The following is a 17951-nucleotide window of genomic DNA, read 5'->3' on the forward strand; positions in this document are numbered from 1 at the left end:
AATCTTAGCTATTGTAAATTGTGCTGCTATGAACATAGGGGTGCATACATTCTTCCTGATTGGTGTTTCAGGTTTCTCAGGATATATTCCTAGAAGTGGGATCACTGGGTCAAATGGGAGTTCCATTTTTAATTTTTTGAGGAAACTCCATACTGTTTTCCATAATGGCTGCACCAGTCTGCATTCCCAGCAGCAGCATACTAGGGTTCCCTTTTTTCCACATCCTCTCCAGCACTTGTCATTGTTGATGGTAGCCATTCTGACAGATGTAAAGTGGTACCTCATTGCCGTTTTAATTTGCATTTCTCTGATGATCACTGACTTTGACTATTTTTCATATGTCTTTTGGCCATCTGTATGTCCACTTTGAGGAAGTATCTATTTAGGTCCTTTGCCCATTTTTTGATTGGATTGTCTTCCTTTTGTTAGGTTGTATGAGTTCCTTATATATTTTGGATATTAACCCTTTATCAGATGTATCATTGCCAAATATGTTCTCCCATGCAGTGGGCTCCCTTTTCATTTTGTTGATGGTTTCTTTTGCTGTAAAGAAGCTTTTTATTTTAATGAAGTCCCATTTGTTTATTTTCTCCTTAGTTTCCTTTGCCCTAGGACAGTGGTCGGCAAACTCATTAGTCAATAGAGCCAAATATCAACGGTACAACGATTGAAATTTCTTTTGAGAGCCAAATTTTTTAAACTTAAACTTCTTCTAATGCCACTTCTTCAAAACAGACTCGCCCAGGCTGAGGTATTTTGTGGAAGAGCCACACTCAAGGGGCCAAAGATCCGCATGTGGCTCGCGAGCCGCAGTTTGCCGACCATGGCCTTAGGAGATGTATTTGCACACATATTGCTACGACAGATGTCTGAGATTTTGTTGCCTATGTTTTCATGTAGATTTTTATGGTTTCCCAACTTACATTTAGGTCTTTTATCCATTTTGAGTTTATTCTTGTGTATGGTGTAAGTTGGTGGTCTAGTTTCATTTTTTTGCATGTATCTGTCCAAGTTTCCCAACACCATCTATTGAAGAGACTGTCTTGACTCCATTGTATGCTCTTACCTCCTTTGTCAAATATTAATTGAGTGTAATGACTTGGGTCAATTTCTGGGGTCTTTGTTCAGTTCCATTGATTTATATGCCTATTCTTGTGCCAGTACCAAGCTGTTTTGAATATGGTGGCTTTGTAGTATAACTTGATATCTGATATTGTGATTCCTCCAACTTTGTTCTTCTTTCTCAAGATTGCTGCAGCTACTAGTATTTGGGGTCTTTTTTAGTTCCATATAAATTTTTTGGAGTATTTGTTCTAGATCTGTGAAATATGCCATTAGTATTTTAACAGGGATTGCATTCAATCTGTAGGTTGCCTTGGGTAGTATAGACATTTCAATGATGTTTATTCTACCAATCCATGAACATGGACTATTCTTCCATTTGTTTATACCTTCTTCTCTTTTTTCAATGCCCTGTAGTTTTCTGAGTACAAGTCTTTTACCTCCTTGGTTAAGTTTATTCCTAAGTATCTTAATTTTTTGTTGCAATGGTAAATGGGATTTTTTTTTTTCAGTTTCTCTTTCTGAGAATTCAGTATTCTATATAATAAAAGTCTAATGTGCAAATTGTCCCCTTGACTGGGAGTTCTGCCGGGAGTTTGACCGCTTGCTATGATGTGCGCTGACCACCAGGGGGCAGCATGGAAGATGGCAGGTGTTGGTGATGTGGCGCTGGCAGTGGGCAGCAGTGGAGGCGCTGCAGGCCTGATGGGCCCCAATGGGCCCCGATGAGAGTGGGACTGGGGCAGGATGGTGGAGCAGGTGACTGGGCGGTGCCAGGCCAAGGCGGGTGTGAGCCACTGGTCGCCAGGTGCGGGCGATTGCCCCGCTGATCCAATGGCCACACCACCACCGGGCTCCCAGGCACTGAGGGAGCTGGGTGGGGGCCCGATGCCCCGCCGATCCGATTGCAGGGTGACCAGCAGTGGTAGCAGGGGGTGGGGCTGCTGCCTGGCTCCCTCAGTGCCTGGGAGCTGGGCAGTGGTGGGGTGACTGGCAGAGCGATCAGGCCCCACAGGCAGCAACCAGTGGCAGTGGGGGGGGGCAGGTGCCCGGGGGAAGGGAGAGAGTACCCGGCCAGCAGCCAGAAGCTGCTAGGGACACTACCAGTGGAAGAGTTTTGTGCACTGGGCCTCTAGTTGGTGTATAAAAAAGCCCTCAATTTTTGGGTGTTGATTTTGTATTATGCTACATTGCCAAATTAATTTATTAAATCTAGTAGTTTTTTTGGTGGCGTCTTTAGGGTTTTCTATGTATAATATTATGTCATCTGCGAATAATGAGAGTTTTACTTCCTCCTTTCCAATTTGGATGTCCTTTATTTCTTCTTCTTGTCTGATCACTGTGACTAGGACTTCCAGTACTATGTTGAATAAGAGTGGTGAGAGTGGACGTCCCTGTATAGTTCCTGTTCTTAGGGGAAATGGTTTTAGTTTTTGCCCATTGAGTGTCATGTTCACTGTAGGTTTGTCATATATGGCCTTTACCATGTTGAGCTATGCTCCCTCTATTCCCACTTTGCTGAGAGTTTGTATCAAAAATGGGTGTTGGATTTTGTCGAATGCTTTTTCTGTGTCTACTGATATGTGACGTATCATGTGATTTTTGTCCTTCAGTTTATTTATGTGATGTATCACATTTATTGATTTGTGAATATTGTACCAGCCTTGGAATAAATTCCATTTGGTCATGGGGTATGATTTTTTTAAATATATTGCTGGATCCGATTTGCTAATATTTTATTGAGGATTTTAGCATCTAGGTTCATCTAGTGATATTGGCTTGTAATTCTCTTCCTTTGTAGTGTCTTTATCTGGTTTTGGAATTAGGATAATGCTGGCCTCATAAAAAGAACTTGAAAGTGTTCCTTCCTCTTGGGTTTTTTGGAATAGTTTGAGAAGTATGGGTGTTAGTTCTTTGAGTGTTTGGTAAAACTCCCCTGTGAAGGCATCCAGACACGGGTTTTGTATGCTGGGAGTTTTTTGATTACTGCTTCTATTTCATTAGTTATTATTGGCCTAGTCAGGTTTTCTGATTCTTCCTGATTCAGTTTTGGGAGATTGTATTTTTTCTACGAATTTGTTCATTTCATCCAAATTGTCCAGCTTGTTGGCATATAGTTGTTCATAGTATTTTCTTACAATCCTTTGTATTTCTGTGTGTCAGTGGTTACTTCACTTTTGTTTCTGATTTTACTTAATTGGGTCCTCTCTCTTTGTTTCTTGATGAGTCTGGCTAATAGTTCATCAATCTTATTTATCCTTTCAAAGAACCAGCTCTTGGTTTCACTGATTTTTTTTAGTATTTTTTTTAGTCTTTATGTCATTTATTTTTTTATTTTTATTTTTATTTTTTAAAATATATTTTATTGATATTTTACAGAGAGGAAGGGAGAGTGATAGAGAGCTAGAAACATCGATGAGAGAGAAACATCGATCAGCTGCCTCCTGCACACCTCCCACTGGGGATGTGCCCACAACCAAGGTACATGCCCTTGACCGGAATCGAACCCGGGACCCTTCAGTCCGCAGGCCGACGCTCCATCCACTGAGCCAAACCGGTTTTGGCTATGTCATTTATTTTTGCTCCAATCGTTATTATTTCCTTCCTTCTTATTACTCTGGGATTTTCTTGTTGTTCTCCTTCTAGTTCTTTAAGTTGTAGGGCTAAATAGTTTTTTATTAATTTTTCTTGTTTTCTTGTTCATAGCCTGTAGTGATATGAACTTCCCTCTCAGGACTGCTTTTGCTGTGTCCCAGAGCTTTTGGGTAGTCGTGTGTTCATTTTCATTTGTTTCCCAAAAGTTTTTTATTTCTTTCTTGATCTTGTTGGTAACCCATTCATTGTTTTAATAACATGCTATTTAGCCTTCATGAGTTTGAATGTTTTTGGGTGTTTTTACTGTGGTTGATTTCTAATGTCATTCCACTGTGATCTGAGAAGATGCTTGATAGGATTTTAATCCTCTTGAACTTGCAGAGACTTGTTTTGTGTCCTAACATGTGGTCTATCTTTGTGAATGATCCATGTGCACTTGAGAAGAATGTATATTCTGCAGCTTTGGGGTGAAATGTTCTATAAACGTCAATTAAATCCATCTGATCCAGTGTGTCCTTTAGAGTCACTGTTTCCTTGTTAATTTTTTGTCTGGAAGATCTATCTAGTGAAGTTAATGGGGTGTTAAAATCCCCTACTATGCATTGTGGTTGATCTCTCCCTTAATGTCCTCTAGAAGTTTTTTTTTTTTTTTTTTAAAAGATATATATATATTTAGGTGCTCCTATATTGGGTGCTATATGTTTACCAGGGTTATATCGTCAGAGTAATTTCTTCAAAAATGCTTCCCACTACTTGTTGGGGGTAGGGGGACTAGTTACAGGAACAGATACTGACCCCCTTCAGCCTTAAGGGGATGACTAGGTGACTGGAGCCCCAGGGTAGTGAGCTCCCATTTCAACAATCTTGACTCTTCATCCCTGTGTGATGTCTAAATATTTCCATTTTCTGTGAGCTGTGTTGTGGAAAAGTTTGGGAAGCATCATATTGTAGCTTGGGTTCTAGTCAAAAGAAAAAAACACTGATCTACACTAAGAGCTGGGAGAAGGCTGTATTCTGCATCTTCTTTATTTTTTAAAAAATATATTTTATTGGTTTTTTACAGAGAGGAAGGAAGAGGGACAGAGAGTTAGAAACATTGATGAGAGAGAAACATCAATCAGCTGCCTCCTGCACACTCCCTACTGGGGATGTGCCCGCAACCAAGGTACATGCCCTTGACCGGAATCGGACCTGGGACCTTTCAGTCCGCAGGCCGACGCTCTATCCACCGAGCCAAACCGGCCAGGGCCTGCATCTTCTTTAGAGCTTGGGAACTGTCCCATTTAAATCAGATCTGGTGGTTTCTCATCTCTTTTTGACAAGGTCTGGAGCTGTCAGGTGAGTTGGCCCTGCCAGGTGACTTGGCTCTGCCAGGTGACTGTTGGGAGTAGGCCTGGTTAGCCCAGTTCAGCAATAGGTGAGCTTCACTTAGGTTGCAGCTTTTTTCCTCCTGACTGGAAGTCAGCACACCTCTCCTTCCAGCTCTCCTGCCTGAGACTGTACAAACGTGAGGTTTGCCTGATCTTGTGAAATCATGCTTACTTTTCAAATTGGATGTTTATGTGAGCATTCTGTTTCCCAGATATATAACCCCTCACAACTGGCGTGCTCTTTCTAAAGTGGTGCAATCTGTTGCCTTCATGTTGGTTCCAGCACTAGGATTTAAGAAATTGTTTTTTCGCAATTGAAATATTAAATTATTCATCTGCAAAACTACTTAGGCCCATCACTTTTTTAAGCTATGGTTCCTTCGATATTTAAGAAATGTTCTTTCACTTTTTTCTTGTTTGTTGGCTTATTCAAGTGTTTGTTGGGTTATTCCTGAGGTAGTAATAAAAGCTGAGTGCTTTTTGGGTGTCCTTAGTTTCATATAGTATGACCTCATCTAATTTTGAGACCCATTCTCCGAGTCCCAATTTTCAGGCTTCTAAGTGTTCAAAGTTTGAGAACTCTGTGGTGCCTTAACATAGCAAAAAAAATACACATCTGGGGAAGAACCTGGCTCGTGAGGCTGTAGTTTGTGACCCTTGATGACCAAAATTTGGGATATCCTGATGGTGGAGGGCCAGGTGGGACAAAAATCAGGAAGGAGGACCTTTCCAGAAGGAGGAGGGATAGGAAGTGGGGTGATGTTGCCCACAGGCTCCTACATACCAGGCATCAGTAGCTAGTGGTGATTCTCCCTTATCCCAAGGATGGAAGGTGAAGGATGGCTAAGAGGGAGTCAGAGGGCCTTCTGGCAGTCAACCATGAACTAATTCGGCCCGCAAGCGGCCACTCTGCCCCTTGGTGAATGTAGGAGTCCCCTAGAGGGACTCTGATAGGGGCTTAATCACAAGGAACAACAGCCTGTAATTACTGGAATCGAGAGTCGAAGGTCCGTGACCCCTTGAACCGCGTGAGGCCTGACACTTACTGGCTAGCAGCCCCTCCTCCTGCGCCTGGCCCCGCCCTTCCTCTCCGCGCGGACGCGGGAGCGGGCGAAGTGCGCTGGGCGCCGACCTACCGTTGTGCACGCCGTTGGCGCACCACGTGGTTTCTTGGAATCTCGAGGCTTGAGCGGCGGGAGTCGGCGGCGGGGGCGGTGCGGGAGCCCCAAGCGCGCCCGCGGCGTTCGGGTTGGCGGACAGAGCGCGTCGCCTGTGGTGCGTGGCGGGCCGGGGCTGCGGGGCTGCGGGGCTGCGGGGCTGCGGGGCTGCGGGGCTGCGGGGCTGCGGGGCTGAGGGGTGAGGGGAGGTGGAAGTGGGGTCCGGAGCGGGGCGCGCGGAGTCTGAGGCGGCGAACAGGGAGGAGGCGCGACCCCCACGGAGGGCGGAGGCGGGCACTCATAGACTCCGCTTTTGTCCCCCAAGTTTACTCCGAGTGACTCGCGACGGAGACCCGGGAAGGGGCGCGGCCGTGACGGTGTTACAGTCCTAGGGCGAACCCGCGGGGTGCAGCGAGGCGCTGGGAAGATGCTCGAGGTGCTAGTGCTGAAGGTGAGCGAGCGCGAAGCCCGAGCGGGCGGTGGACCACCCCAGCTCCCCTGCAGGTTTCTGGTGGGGACGCGGGTGGGGGTGCCGGATGTGGTCCTGGATTCTTTAAGTAGAACCACCCGACATTTTAGCGCAGCGGAGTCCCATGCACTATTGAGGACATAGCATGAAAGTTATTCGCCGTTTTTCCGAAATTCAGGTGAATGGGCGTGGCCAGTATTTACTAAATCTTAGGGTGTGGGCCGGACTGTTCTTCCACACACCCAGCCCGGGTCCGCGCTGATTGAGCGCGCCTGCACGCCCAGGTCGGTGGATACGGGGACCCTGACCTGTTCTCCCGACCTGGGTCCCCTCCAGGGGACCACTACCCCCGTTGGACAGGGGCGGGGGGGTGACCGGTAACTCCCTTCTCTCCCAACCCCTCACACATGCGTTTGGTCTCCATTTGTGGTGACTCCTGCCCGCTCGCACCTGCGGCTCTGGCGGCCACTTCTTACCCGCGCGCGCCTGCATCCTTGGAGCTGGGATGAGGGTGGGGGCTGGGGGTGGGCGTCGCGGCGGGGGCTTACCGCGTGTGAAGCCTGCTGAGTGGGGCGGGCAGCTGCGGTTTCTCAAAGGCTTTGAGTCAGGTGAGTGTACCTTGGCGATGCAAGAGACTTGGGAAGGCGTGCTGTGTTCACCATGTTACTTGGAGGAAGAAGTTTATAAACCAGAGCAAAGGGGTGGGTTTTGTTTCCTGGGAAAAAGGAAATATAAATTATGTTTAAAAAAATCATATTTCAGTGGGCAGAAGAGAGGGCCATAGCAAATGATGGGATTAAAAAAACCCCAAACTTTACATTCCTATTTTATGTCACGTTATTTTATATGAATTGAGATTCATAAACATTTGAAGTAGCTGTTTCTGACAGGATTTGCTCTGAGACTTTTAGGGGTTTCAGATCCATCTGGCAAACTCCTCTACCATCCGTCCTCAGTAGATTAGTATAATTTCTCCTTAGAAAGATAGGGCTTGCCTGGCCCATACGGCTCAACCACTGAGTGTCAGGAGGTCACTGGGATTCCGGTCAGGGCATATGCCCGGGTTGTGAGCATGCAGGAGGCAGCCATTTGGTGATTCTCTCTCATCATTGGTGTTTCTCTCTTTCCCGCTCCCTTCCTCTCTCTGAAATCAATAAACACACAAGATAGGATTCTTCCAGGGGTACAGACCCACATATAGCATCCACATGCTAATCCATCAGGGTAGAACTCTGGCAGGAGGAGCTAGACTTAAACTGCCTTGAATTTAGGAACCTCTCTCTTTTAATTGGATTCAGGAACCTTTTTATCTACCCCCTCAGCTTTGGTCTGCCCCCAACTTCCTGCTCTTACCATGCTCACACTGAGCAAAATATCTAGACAATATAGGAGTATTTATTTCCCCAAGTGTGGTGTACTAGTAAGTACCAGTAGTTGTTTTCCAGATTAATTTAGCTTTTACATGGAAGAAATATTTTTCCTCAAGTGTCCATCAGTAGATGAATGGACAAGCAAAATTTGGAAGATTCATTCAATGGAATATTACTTGGCTCTAAAAGGAAGGAGCCCTGGCCGGTGTTCTCAGTGGATAGAGTGCAGCCAGTACACTGAAGGGTTGTGGGTTCAATTCCTGGTCAAGGGCATGTACCTGGGTTACAGGTTCGATCCCTGGCCCTGGTTGGAGCATGTGCAGGAGGCAACCAATTAATGTGTGTCTCTCGCCTCCCTTACACTCTCTAAAAATCAATGGGAAAAATATCCTCAGGTGAGGATTAACAAAAATAAATAAAGGAATCTGGTGATCCAGTTCTATTCAAGTTCCAGCTCTTTGGGTACTTGGGGGCTTTGATTCTGCCTGCTATTTATTTATTTATTTACTTACTTATTTGGGTTAAAATATCCTTACCGAGGATATTTTTTCCATTGATTTTTAGAGAGAGTGGAAGTGGGGCGGGGGGGTGGGGAGAGAGAGAGAGAGAGAGAGAGAGAGAGAGAGAGAGAGAGAGAGAGGGTGAAGCATTGACGTGAGAGAGACACATAGTTTGGTTGCTTCCTGCACATGCCCTGACTGGGGTCAGGTATTGAACCAGCAACCCAGGTATGTGCCCTTGACCAGGAATCGAACCTGCGACCCTTTGGTGCATGATGCTCTAACCACTGAGAACAGGCTCCAGGGCAGTTCTGGGTGTTGTAGAAGGTCAAAATTCTCTCCTGTGAGCTTGCTTTGGTTACATGACTTAGGCCAGTGGTCGGCAAACCGTGGCTCGCGAGCCACATGCGGCTCTTTGGCCCCTTGAATGTGGCTCTTCCACAAAATACCATGTGCGGGCGCGCACGTACAGTACCATTGAAACTTCGTGGCCCATGCGCAGAAGTCAGTTTTCGGCCTGGGCGAGTCTATTTTGAAGAAGTGGCGTTAGAAGAAGTTTAAGTTTAAAAAATTTGGCTCTAAAAAGAAATTTCATTCGTTGTACTGTTGATATTTAGCTCTGTTGACTAATGAGTTTGCCGACCACTGACTTAGGTTATTCCTGAAAAACAACTCAGCATCTAATTATAAACAGGACAAGGCCAATTTGAGCTGGTTCTGGGGTTACACACATCTCAAAGGGAGGGGAAGGATTCACAACTGTAAGCCCTTTAGTAAAGGGAGGTCAACAGCATTTGTCAGGTGTTGGCCAGAACAAATAATAAATTCTCCTGGCAGGCACACTAGAGTTTGGGTGGCCTCTTAGTGCAGAGGTTGAGACAAGTCCGTGCGCTGAGAGTTCTACAGTTCTCATGAGCAGCAGCCAGTAAAACTGTATTTCTTTCAACCTTCCAATGCTGCTTTTCTCTGGACTCCTTGGAGTCTTACCTTCGCAATTCTGCCAAGGGTTGGGGGTTTTCGGATGCAGACTTTAGGGCTCTCCCTCTGTGGCTCTTCAGAATTTCTCCCCTTAATTTATAGCTGCTCTGGCAGGTCCATATTCTGTGCTCTGGCTCCTCCAGCCACAGACTGTGGCTTTCTGCTTGAGTTTGTAGCTTCTCTGCACCACCTGGACTGGGGAGAGTTCCTGAGAAAGCTGCATGTAAATGTAGAAAGAAGACTAATTCGAACACCTGTTTTCCTGCCACCTGGTACCTACAAGCCAAATCTTGGGATGTCATTGCTTTTAGGCTTTTTTAGGAGGAAGATTTAGGAAATAGACACATGAGATAAGTATATAAATAAATTCATATTATTTTCAATTCAAATTTAATTTTTCATTTTATATTTGTACCTTAAATAGTGAAAATCTTAGTTTCTAAGATAACAAGATACATTCGAAGAAATCTGACTTTCATCTCTGTCCTTTTGTATCCCACTTCTGGCTTCCTCTGTAGGTAATAATTTGTATTTGGTTTTGTTATCTACCATCATTTATTTCTTTTGACATGAGCAGAATGTATATTTCCTCTTTTTTAAAATAATATATTTTTATTGATTTTAGAGAGGAAGGAAAAAAGAGAGAAAGAGAAAGAGAGAGAAAATCAGTGATGAGAATCATCGATCAGCTGCTTCCTACATGCGCCCTACTGGGGATCAAGCCCACAACCAGGCATGAGCCCTGATCAGGAATTGAACCGATACCTCCGGGTTCATAGGTCAATGCTCAACCAGTGAGCACATCAGCTGGGGTATTTCCTCTCTTTCTTATGAAAGACATAGGATACTAAAAACATTGTCTGAACCTTGATTTTACATTTTATTATGGATATTTTCAAAATACAGGAGCTCAAGGACATTGATCTCTGCTTTTTGAGTCACAATACATAATAAAGAATTACATATTATTGGTGACATGTTTTAGATTTTATTTTTGTATCTTTTATTTCCCCCCCCCAGCTTTATTGAAAGGCAATTAACTGTAACATTGTATAAGTTTAAAGAGTACAACATGATGATTTGATATGCATGTATATTGAGAGTCTTTTATCTTTGGTCTGACTATTTAAGACAGGTGCTTATCAAGAATTTGTTAGATCGCCCTAACTGGTTTGGCTCAGTCGACAGAGCGTCGGCCTGCAGACTGAAGGGTCCTAGGTTCGATTCCAGTCAAGGGCATGTACCTTGGTTGCGGGCACATCCCCAATAGGGGGTGTGCAGGAGGCAGCTGATCGATGTTTCTCTCTCATCGATGTTTCTAACTCTCTATCCCTCTCCCTTCCTCTCTATAAAAAATCAATAATATATATATATATATATATATATATATATAATATATATATATATTATATATATATATATATAAGAATTTGTTAGATCACTTAAATTAGAAACAGTCATTGTGATTCTAAGTTTTATTATTTTGTGGTTCTACTTTAAAATCATGCATTATTTTGTTTGTCTTAAAATTTTACAGATTGAAGATCCAGGTTGCTTCTGGGTTATTATAAAAGGTTATAGTCCCTTTTTAGATCATGAAGCTGACTACCAAAAACTAAATAGCGCCATGAATGACTTCTATAATAGCATGCGTCAAGACATCAAAATAAAACCATTAATGTTGGAAGAAGGGCAGGTATGTATCTAAATGTTCTTTAAGCACCATCTCTTGAAATACTACTCAAAATATAGAATATTTTGGCAACTAAGATGATAAAAGATTTTGGAGTATTCTGTTGCTTGTAATCATTGCCTTGTGTTAAGTTCTTTTGGTTGCACAAGATTTAGGTTAATCATGGAATGTGGCAGTTGTATAGGGTCATATGAGGCAACAGGAGATGGAGTGTCATGTAAATTCAGGCATTGGGTCCACCCTCTTGAGACCAGAGGGATTATTCTAGATTTATCACAGGTGTCGGCACCTCAGCAAAGAGGGTATGGGGGTTTGCAGTCTAGGGTTGACGCCTTCCTTGTAGTTTGCCCATGACTTTGGTCAATCCGTGCTCCTTAATTTTTCTTACCCTGAATCATTGTCCTTCCTTGCTTTCTTGTAGCCTCAATTCCCAATCCTGTTGTCTGATTCTGTCTACAGATCAGTTATTTCTCAGAAAAGTTTGAATTTTTCTAATAGCATGATAGGAAAAGATTTATAAACTCTTTATGAGAAAAATTATAAACAATTTTAATTCCTTTCCCTCTCAAAAATCATCATTAATAACATTAACCCTTCCTCCCATACCATTGCTTTGTTTAATAAATAGAAACCAGGTCAGTTGTCCTTTTAAAATATTCCACTTAAAAAAAAAATACTCCAGTGGATTGAAGATGGCTGCGACGGGAAGGCAGGCTGCAAGATAGTGGGTGAATGAGAGAACGAAAGGAGAGTGTGTGGACATACGGGGAGTGTCTATTTGTGTGTGAGGGACAGCTATATTCCAAGGGACTGTTGAGGACTGCTGAACTGGGCTCCCCTGACTGGGCAGCCTCCCCTGCTGCTGAAATCTTTCCCGGAGCAACCGGCTCTGCCACAGAGACTGCGCCATCTTGAAGGGGAGAGTGGCTCTGATCAGAAGCCAAGCCTTACCTTCAGTCGGGAAGAATCGGATACCTCCTGGGAACCTACAGCCACAGCAGCCAGAGACCAGCTGTGAACCCACAAACACCGGGTCTCAAGCAGCACGAATATGTGGACTTGGATGAGCTCTGCACCTTCTCACAGAAAGGTCAGATTTCGCCCAGAGAAAGGTGAGGTCTGTGATCCAGGCTGGAGGGAGAAACATGCGCAGCAGGATCTAGAGGTTTAGAGGAAGTCTGTGCCTCACAAAATCAGTGGCCGTTGGGGCCAGTGTAGTCCGTGAATGTGGAAGGGGGTCCACAGGGCTGCTGACAGAAGGGAACTCTAGAAATCAACCCATAGCTGGGCTGAGCACAAAAAGGCAGCCTGAAGCTTTACCAGGAAACTGGCTGCGCTGTGCCAGGGGAAAAAGACATGCACAGAGACATAAGCTGAGTCGGGCGCAGTGCCGGGGCAGAAAAGTTGTGAGTTCGTGCACTTACTCTGACTCTTTTTTCTCTTTAAATCCTTGCTTTTGATTACTAAGCCCTGTACATAGGATAACCCAATTAAAAACACTCTCAGAGACTGCAGGGGAAAGTTGTTTTGTGGAACCTGGGATCAGAGCGGGGAGAAATGATAAAAAAACCCAGCTCTGGGGCAGTCCATACCCCCCAAACGAGTAATAAGTGCAGCAGGGAAAACAAATTGTAAATACTGGGTAGGAAGGACTTATAGCCCCAGATGTCAATACAGAAACACTGCCACCCAGGGGTTGAATCACAAATTGACTCTTGTGTAAATACAACCACAGGCAGGCTGAGAAAAAAAGAAATACTGCCTGCTTGAAAACAACATTGTGACTTACGACACAAAGGAGCGGTGGAACACAGGGAACTTCAATACTGTCCTGACTACCTGACAGGAAACAGGCATGCCAAACAGAACAGTAGAGGAAGTGAATGACCTTCACTACTGTACATTTTTATTTTTTATCTTTTACTTAAGAAACTAATTTTTTTTCTCACTTGATCTTAACTTTTTAATTATTATATTTTTATTTTTAATCAGTATTATTACTACAATGCTTTTACCTTTTTTTAAAGTTTCATTTTAATTTCTCTTTATTTTATTTTGGGATTCGTGTTCTACATTCTATTTTCATTTTTCCTTTAGCATCATTTTACTCTATCTCAACTTTACCTTTATGCTAATTCTCTTCCTCTTTACCCTATTCCTGCTTTAGATTTTCCCTATTCCTTCTTTTTACCCCTTGTTAAAAATTCATCCTACTTATATATCTAATTTCCAATCCCCTGCTTCAAGTCCATACACATCTCTCTTCTCTTTCTTCACTATCCAAATTTTTTTCTCTCTTCCTTTTTTTGTTTGTTTTTTGTTGTTTTTTTGTTTTTTGTTTTATTTTGTTTTGCCCTTCTTTTTCTCTGTCCTATTGTTGTTGTTAGTTTGATTGTTGATTAGATTGTTTTTTGTTGTTTTTTTGTTTGTGTATCCTTTTCTCAGTATCACTTTTTGCACTCTTTTTTTAAATGCCCTAATTCTCTTTTCTCTGGTGGTCACCTTTATTTGGGGTTATTAGTATCGTGAATACATTTGTGTTCAGTGCCTTGTGCATTGTGCCTTGTTGTGTTGTATTTTGTGCCTTTAAGTCAATGCAGGAGAGAGAGAGCTACATGATCACACACCCGGAGAGGAGAGATCATGGGGAGACAAAGAAACAGCCTACATACGAAAGAAAAGGAGGCATCACCAGAAAAGGAAGTAAACGAAATTGAGGCAAGCAATATGTCAGAGAAAGAATTCAGAGAAAGGTCGTAAGGTCGCTGAAAAGGTTGGAAGACAAATTCAACAATATGTGTAAGAACCAAGAGGAAATGAAGAAGAACCAAGAAGAAATGAAAAATGACATCTCTGCAATAAAGAACTCAGTAGAAAGCATCAACAGACTAGAAGAAGTAGAGGACCGCATCAGTGAGCTAGAATACAAGGTAGGAAAAAAAAACCCAAGCAGAGCAGCATCTAGGAAAAAAAAACTTAAAAAACAAGAGGAGAGCCTAAGGGACCTTTGGGACAACACTAAACGAAACAACATCCACATAATAGTGGTGCCAGAAGGAGAGGAAACTGAGCAAGGAATAGAAAACCTGTTTGAAGAAATAATGACAGAAAACTTCCCTGATACAGGGAAGAAAAAAAACACACAAGTCTAAGAAGCTCACAGAGTCCCCAACAAAATGAACGCCAAAAGACCGACGCCAAGGCACATTATAATTAAACTAGATGCCTGATGCACGAAGTTTCGTGCAGAATGGGCCTTCCTTACCCTGGCTGCCGGCACAGCCTTTGCTCTGGCCCAGAGCTGCCTTTCTGCCTTCGCTCTGCCCAGAGCCGCCTTTCCACCTTCCCACGCTGCCCAGAGGCCCTGAGTGGCTGGGGAGGTGCGAAACGCCTGTGTCGTCACCATGGCGACAACGCAAGCATCCCATCCCTGGCTGCTGGGCGCCTGTATATGCAAATTAGCCTTCCATCTTTGTTGGGTTAATTTTCATACTCACTCCTGATTGGCTGGTGGGTGTTGCAAAGGTACAGTCAATTTGCATCTTTCTCTTTTATTAGTGTAGATTTGCAAACAACAGCGACAAAGTAAGAATTTTAAAAAGCAGCCAGAAAGAGACAGAAAGTTACCTACAAAGGATTAGACTAGCGACTGATTTCTCAACAGAAACAGGTCAGAAGGGAATGGAATGAAATATACAAAGTCATGCAAAGGAAGGGTCTGAATCCAAGAATACTGTACACAGCAAGGCTATCAATCAAAATTGAGGGTGAAATCAGGAGCTTCACAGACATAGAAGGACTAAGGGAGTTTATTACCACCAAACCAGCAATTCAAGAAATGCTAATGGGTCTGCTATAAAAAGAAGAAATGGGAAGTGAAGAAGGAACACAGGGATAAAAAATAAAAATGGTGATAAGTACTTATCAATAATAACTTTAAATGTAAATGGATTAAATACCCCAATCAAAAGACATAGGGTAGCTCCCATATATCTGCTGTCTACAGGAAACTCACCTCAGAAAAAATGACTCAGACTGATGGTGAAGGGATGGAAAAGGTACTTCAGGCGAATGGAAATGAAAAAAAAAGCTGGGATAGCAATACTTATATCTGACAAATTAGATCTCAAAGTGAAGGACATAACAAGAGATAAGGAAGGCCACTTCATAATACTAAAGGGAGCAATTCAACAAGAAGAAATAACTCTGGTAAACATATATGCACCCAATAGAGGAGCACCCAAATACATAAAAAAACTCCTGGAGGATATCAAGGGAGAGATTGACAGCAATACAGTCATAGTAGGGGACTTTAATACCCCACTAACACCACTGGACAAATCCTCTAAACAAAAAATCAACAAAGAAATATCAATCCTGAATGACACACTAGGTCAGATAGAATTAATTGACATCTTCAGAACATTTCAACCCCAAGCCACAGAATATATATATTCTTCTCAAGTGCACGAGTCATTTTCAAAGATAGACCATATATTGGGACACAGGCAAAGTCTCTTCAAGAAGATAGAAATCATATCAAGCATCTTCTCAGATCACAATGGCTTAAAACTAGAAATCAACTACAATAAAAACAATGAAAAAAATCAAACACCTGGAGGCTAAATAGCATGCTATTAAACAATGACTGGATTGAGAAACCAAGATGGCAGCATAGGTAAGCACCTAAACTGCTGCCTCACACAACAATTTCAAAACTACAACTAAAAGAACAGACATCATCCAGAACCCCAGGAAGGCTGGCTGAGTGGAAATTCTACAACTAGAAGGAAAGAGGAAAGCTCATGGAGAATCAGAGGAGCGGCAAAGGAGGGCTGAGGTATGGAGACATGCGCAGAGAGGAAGGGCGACTGAGTGCCTGGCTGACTTTCTCTGGCGGGAGGGGGAAGGAAGCCCCCGACTGCACTGAACCCCAGTTCCGACTGCACTGAAACCCAGTTCTGGGCGAAACCTTGTGGACCCAGGCTCATACAGGGAGAGTCTGGATTGTCAGGTAGAGAGAAAGGCACACGGAAACTCAGAGACTCAGAGACCCGGGGGAGCCGTGGCGGGTCTGGAGGCATGCACGTGCGCACGCGATTGCTCGCAGAGAAAGCTGAATGCGGAGGTTGCCCCAGGCATTCCATAGCGGAAGGGAGTCGGAAGCTCCTGACTGCACTGAACACCAGTTCTGGGCGAGCCCCTGGGGACCCATGCTCTTACAGGGGGAATCTGGACTGTCAGGCGGAAACTCGGGGGAGTCGCGGAAGTCAGAGGTCTGGAGGCACGCGCGCAAGGACAGGGCTGACGGGAAGCCAAGACTGTCTGCTTTGCCCTGAGACTCCGCCCCATCCAAGCTGAGCACAGAGGCTTTTGCAGTTTTGCAAGTCTAATCCTATAAGGCTGTCTCCAGCACTGAACTTCTCCCAGCGTATACACAGCTGACCCTCACAGCCAACTGGCCTGGAGATCTATTCCTCCCAGTGATACCAACAACAATCAAGTCTTAACTACAACAAGGCTGTACACACAGTCCACAAGGGGTGCACCAAGAGTGTCCATCTCAGGTTAACTGGGGAGGCCGACCCACTGGGCCATATAGAAAACCTAGCACACAAAGCTACCCTACCAACTCAGGAAGCAGCGAAAATGCGGAGGCAAAGAAACATCACAAATGAAAGAAATGGAGGAAAACAAATGACTGGTTATAGAATTCAAAACCATGGTTATAAGGCTTTTCAAGAATATCCTAGAAAAGGCTGATAAATTTAGCGAGACCCTGGAGGATATGAAAAAAGACCAACTAGAAATTAAACATACACTGACTGAAATAAAAAATATTATACAGAGACCCAACAGCAGACTAGAGAAACGCAAGAATCAAGTCAAAGATTTGAAAAACAAAGAAGCAAAAAACACTCAACCGGAAAAGCAAAAAGAAAAAAGAATCCAAATAGTTGAAGATAGTGTAAGAAGCCTCTGGGACAACTTCAAGAGTACTAACATCAGAATTATGGGGGTGCCAGAAGAAGACAGAGAGCAAGATACTGAAAACCTATTTGAAGAAATAATGACTGAAAACTTCCCCTACCTTGTGAAAGAGATAGACTTACAAGTCCAGGAAGTGCACAGAACCCCAAACAAGAGGAATCCAAAGAGGACCACACCAAGACACATCATAATTAAAATGCCAAGAGCAAAAGACAAAGAATATTAAAAGCAGCAAGAGAAAACCAGTTAATTACCTACAAGGGAGCACCCATACAATTGTCAGCTGATTTCTCAACAGAAACTATGCAGGCCAGACAGGAGTGGCAAGAAATATTCAAAGTGATGAAAAGCAAGAACCTACAACCAAGATTGCTCTACCCAGCAAAGTTATTAAGAATGGAAGGTCAGATAAAGAGCTTCACAGATAATAAAAAGCTAAAGGAGTTTATCACCACCAAACCAGTATTTTATGAAATGCTGAAAGGTATTCTTTAAGAAGAGGAAGAAGAAAAAAGTAAAGATAAAAATTATGAACAACAAATACATATCTATCAACAAGTGTACCTAAAAATCAAGTGAATTAAAAATTTGAGGAACACAATAAACTGGTGAATATAATAGAATTAGGGGCATAGAAAGTGGGTGGACTGATAATTCTCAGGGGGAAAGGATATGGGGGGGTGCAGGAAGAGACTGGACAAAAAGCGTACACCTATGGATGAGGACAGTGGTGGGGAGGTAAAGGCAGAGGGTGGGGTGGGAACCG

General features: G+C 43.5%; 1 protein-coding gene across 1 annotated transcript in view; it reads left to right on the top strand.

Annotated features, from left to right (window-relative positions):
- Window positions 1-6611: 6611 nt before the first annotated feature.
- TDRD12 (tudor domain containing 12) overlaps window positions 6612-17951 on the top strand; it is a gene marked incomplete at its 5' end in the record, with an annotated part of 114500 nt that continues 103160 nt past the window's right edge. Inside the window, 2 exons of the mRNA XM_080644450.1 lie at window positions 6612-6635; window positions 11039-11197. Of these exons, the coding sequence (XP_080500576.1) occupies window positions 6612-6635; window positions 11039-11197 (183 nt within the window). The remainder of the gene's footprint in view (window positions 6636-11038; window positions 11198-17951) is intronic.

This window comes from Plecotus auritus, assembly GCF_963455305.1.
Source record: "Plecotus auritus genome assembly, chromosome: 10".
NCBI classification, from domain to species: domain Eukaryota; kingdom Metazoa; phylum Chordata; class Mammalia; order Chiroptera; family Vespertilionidae; genus Plecotus; species Plecotus auritus.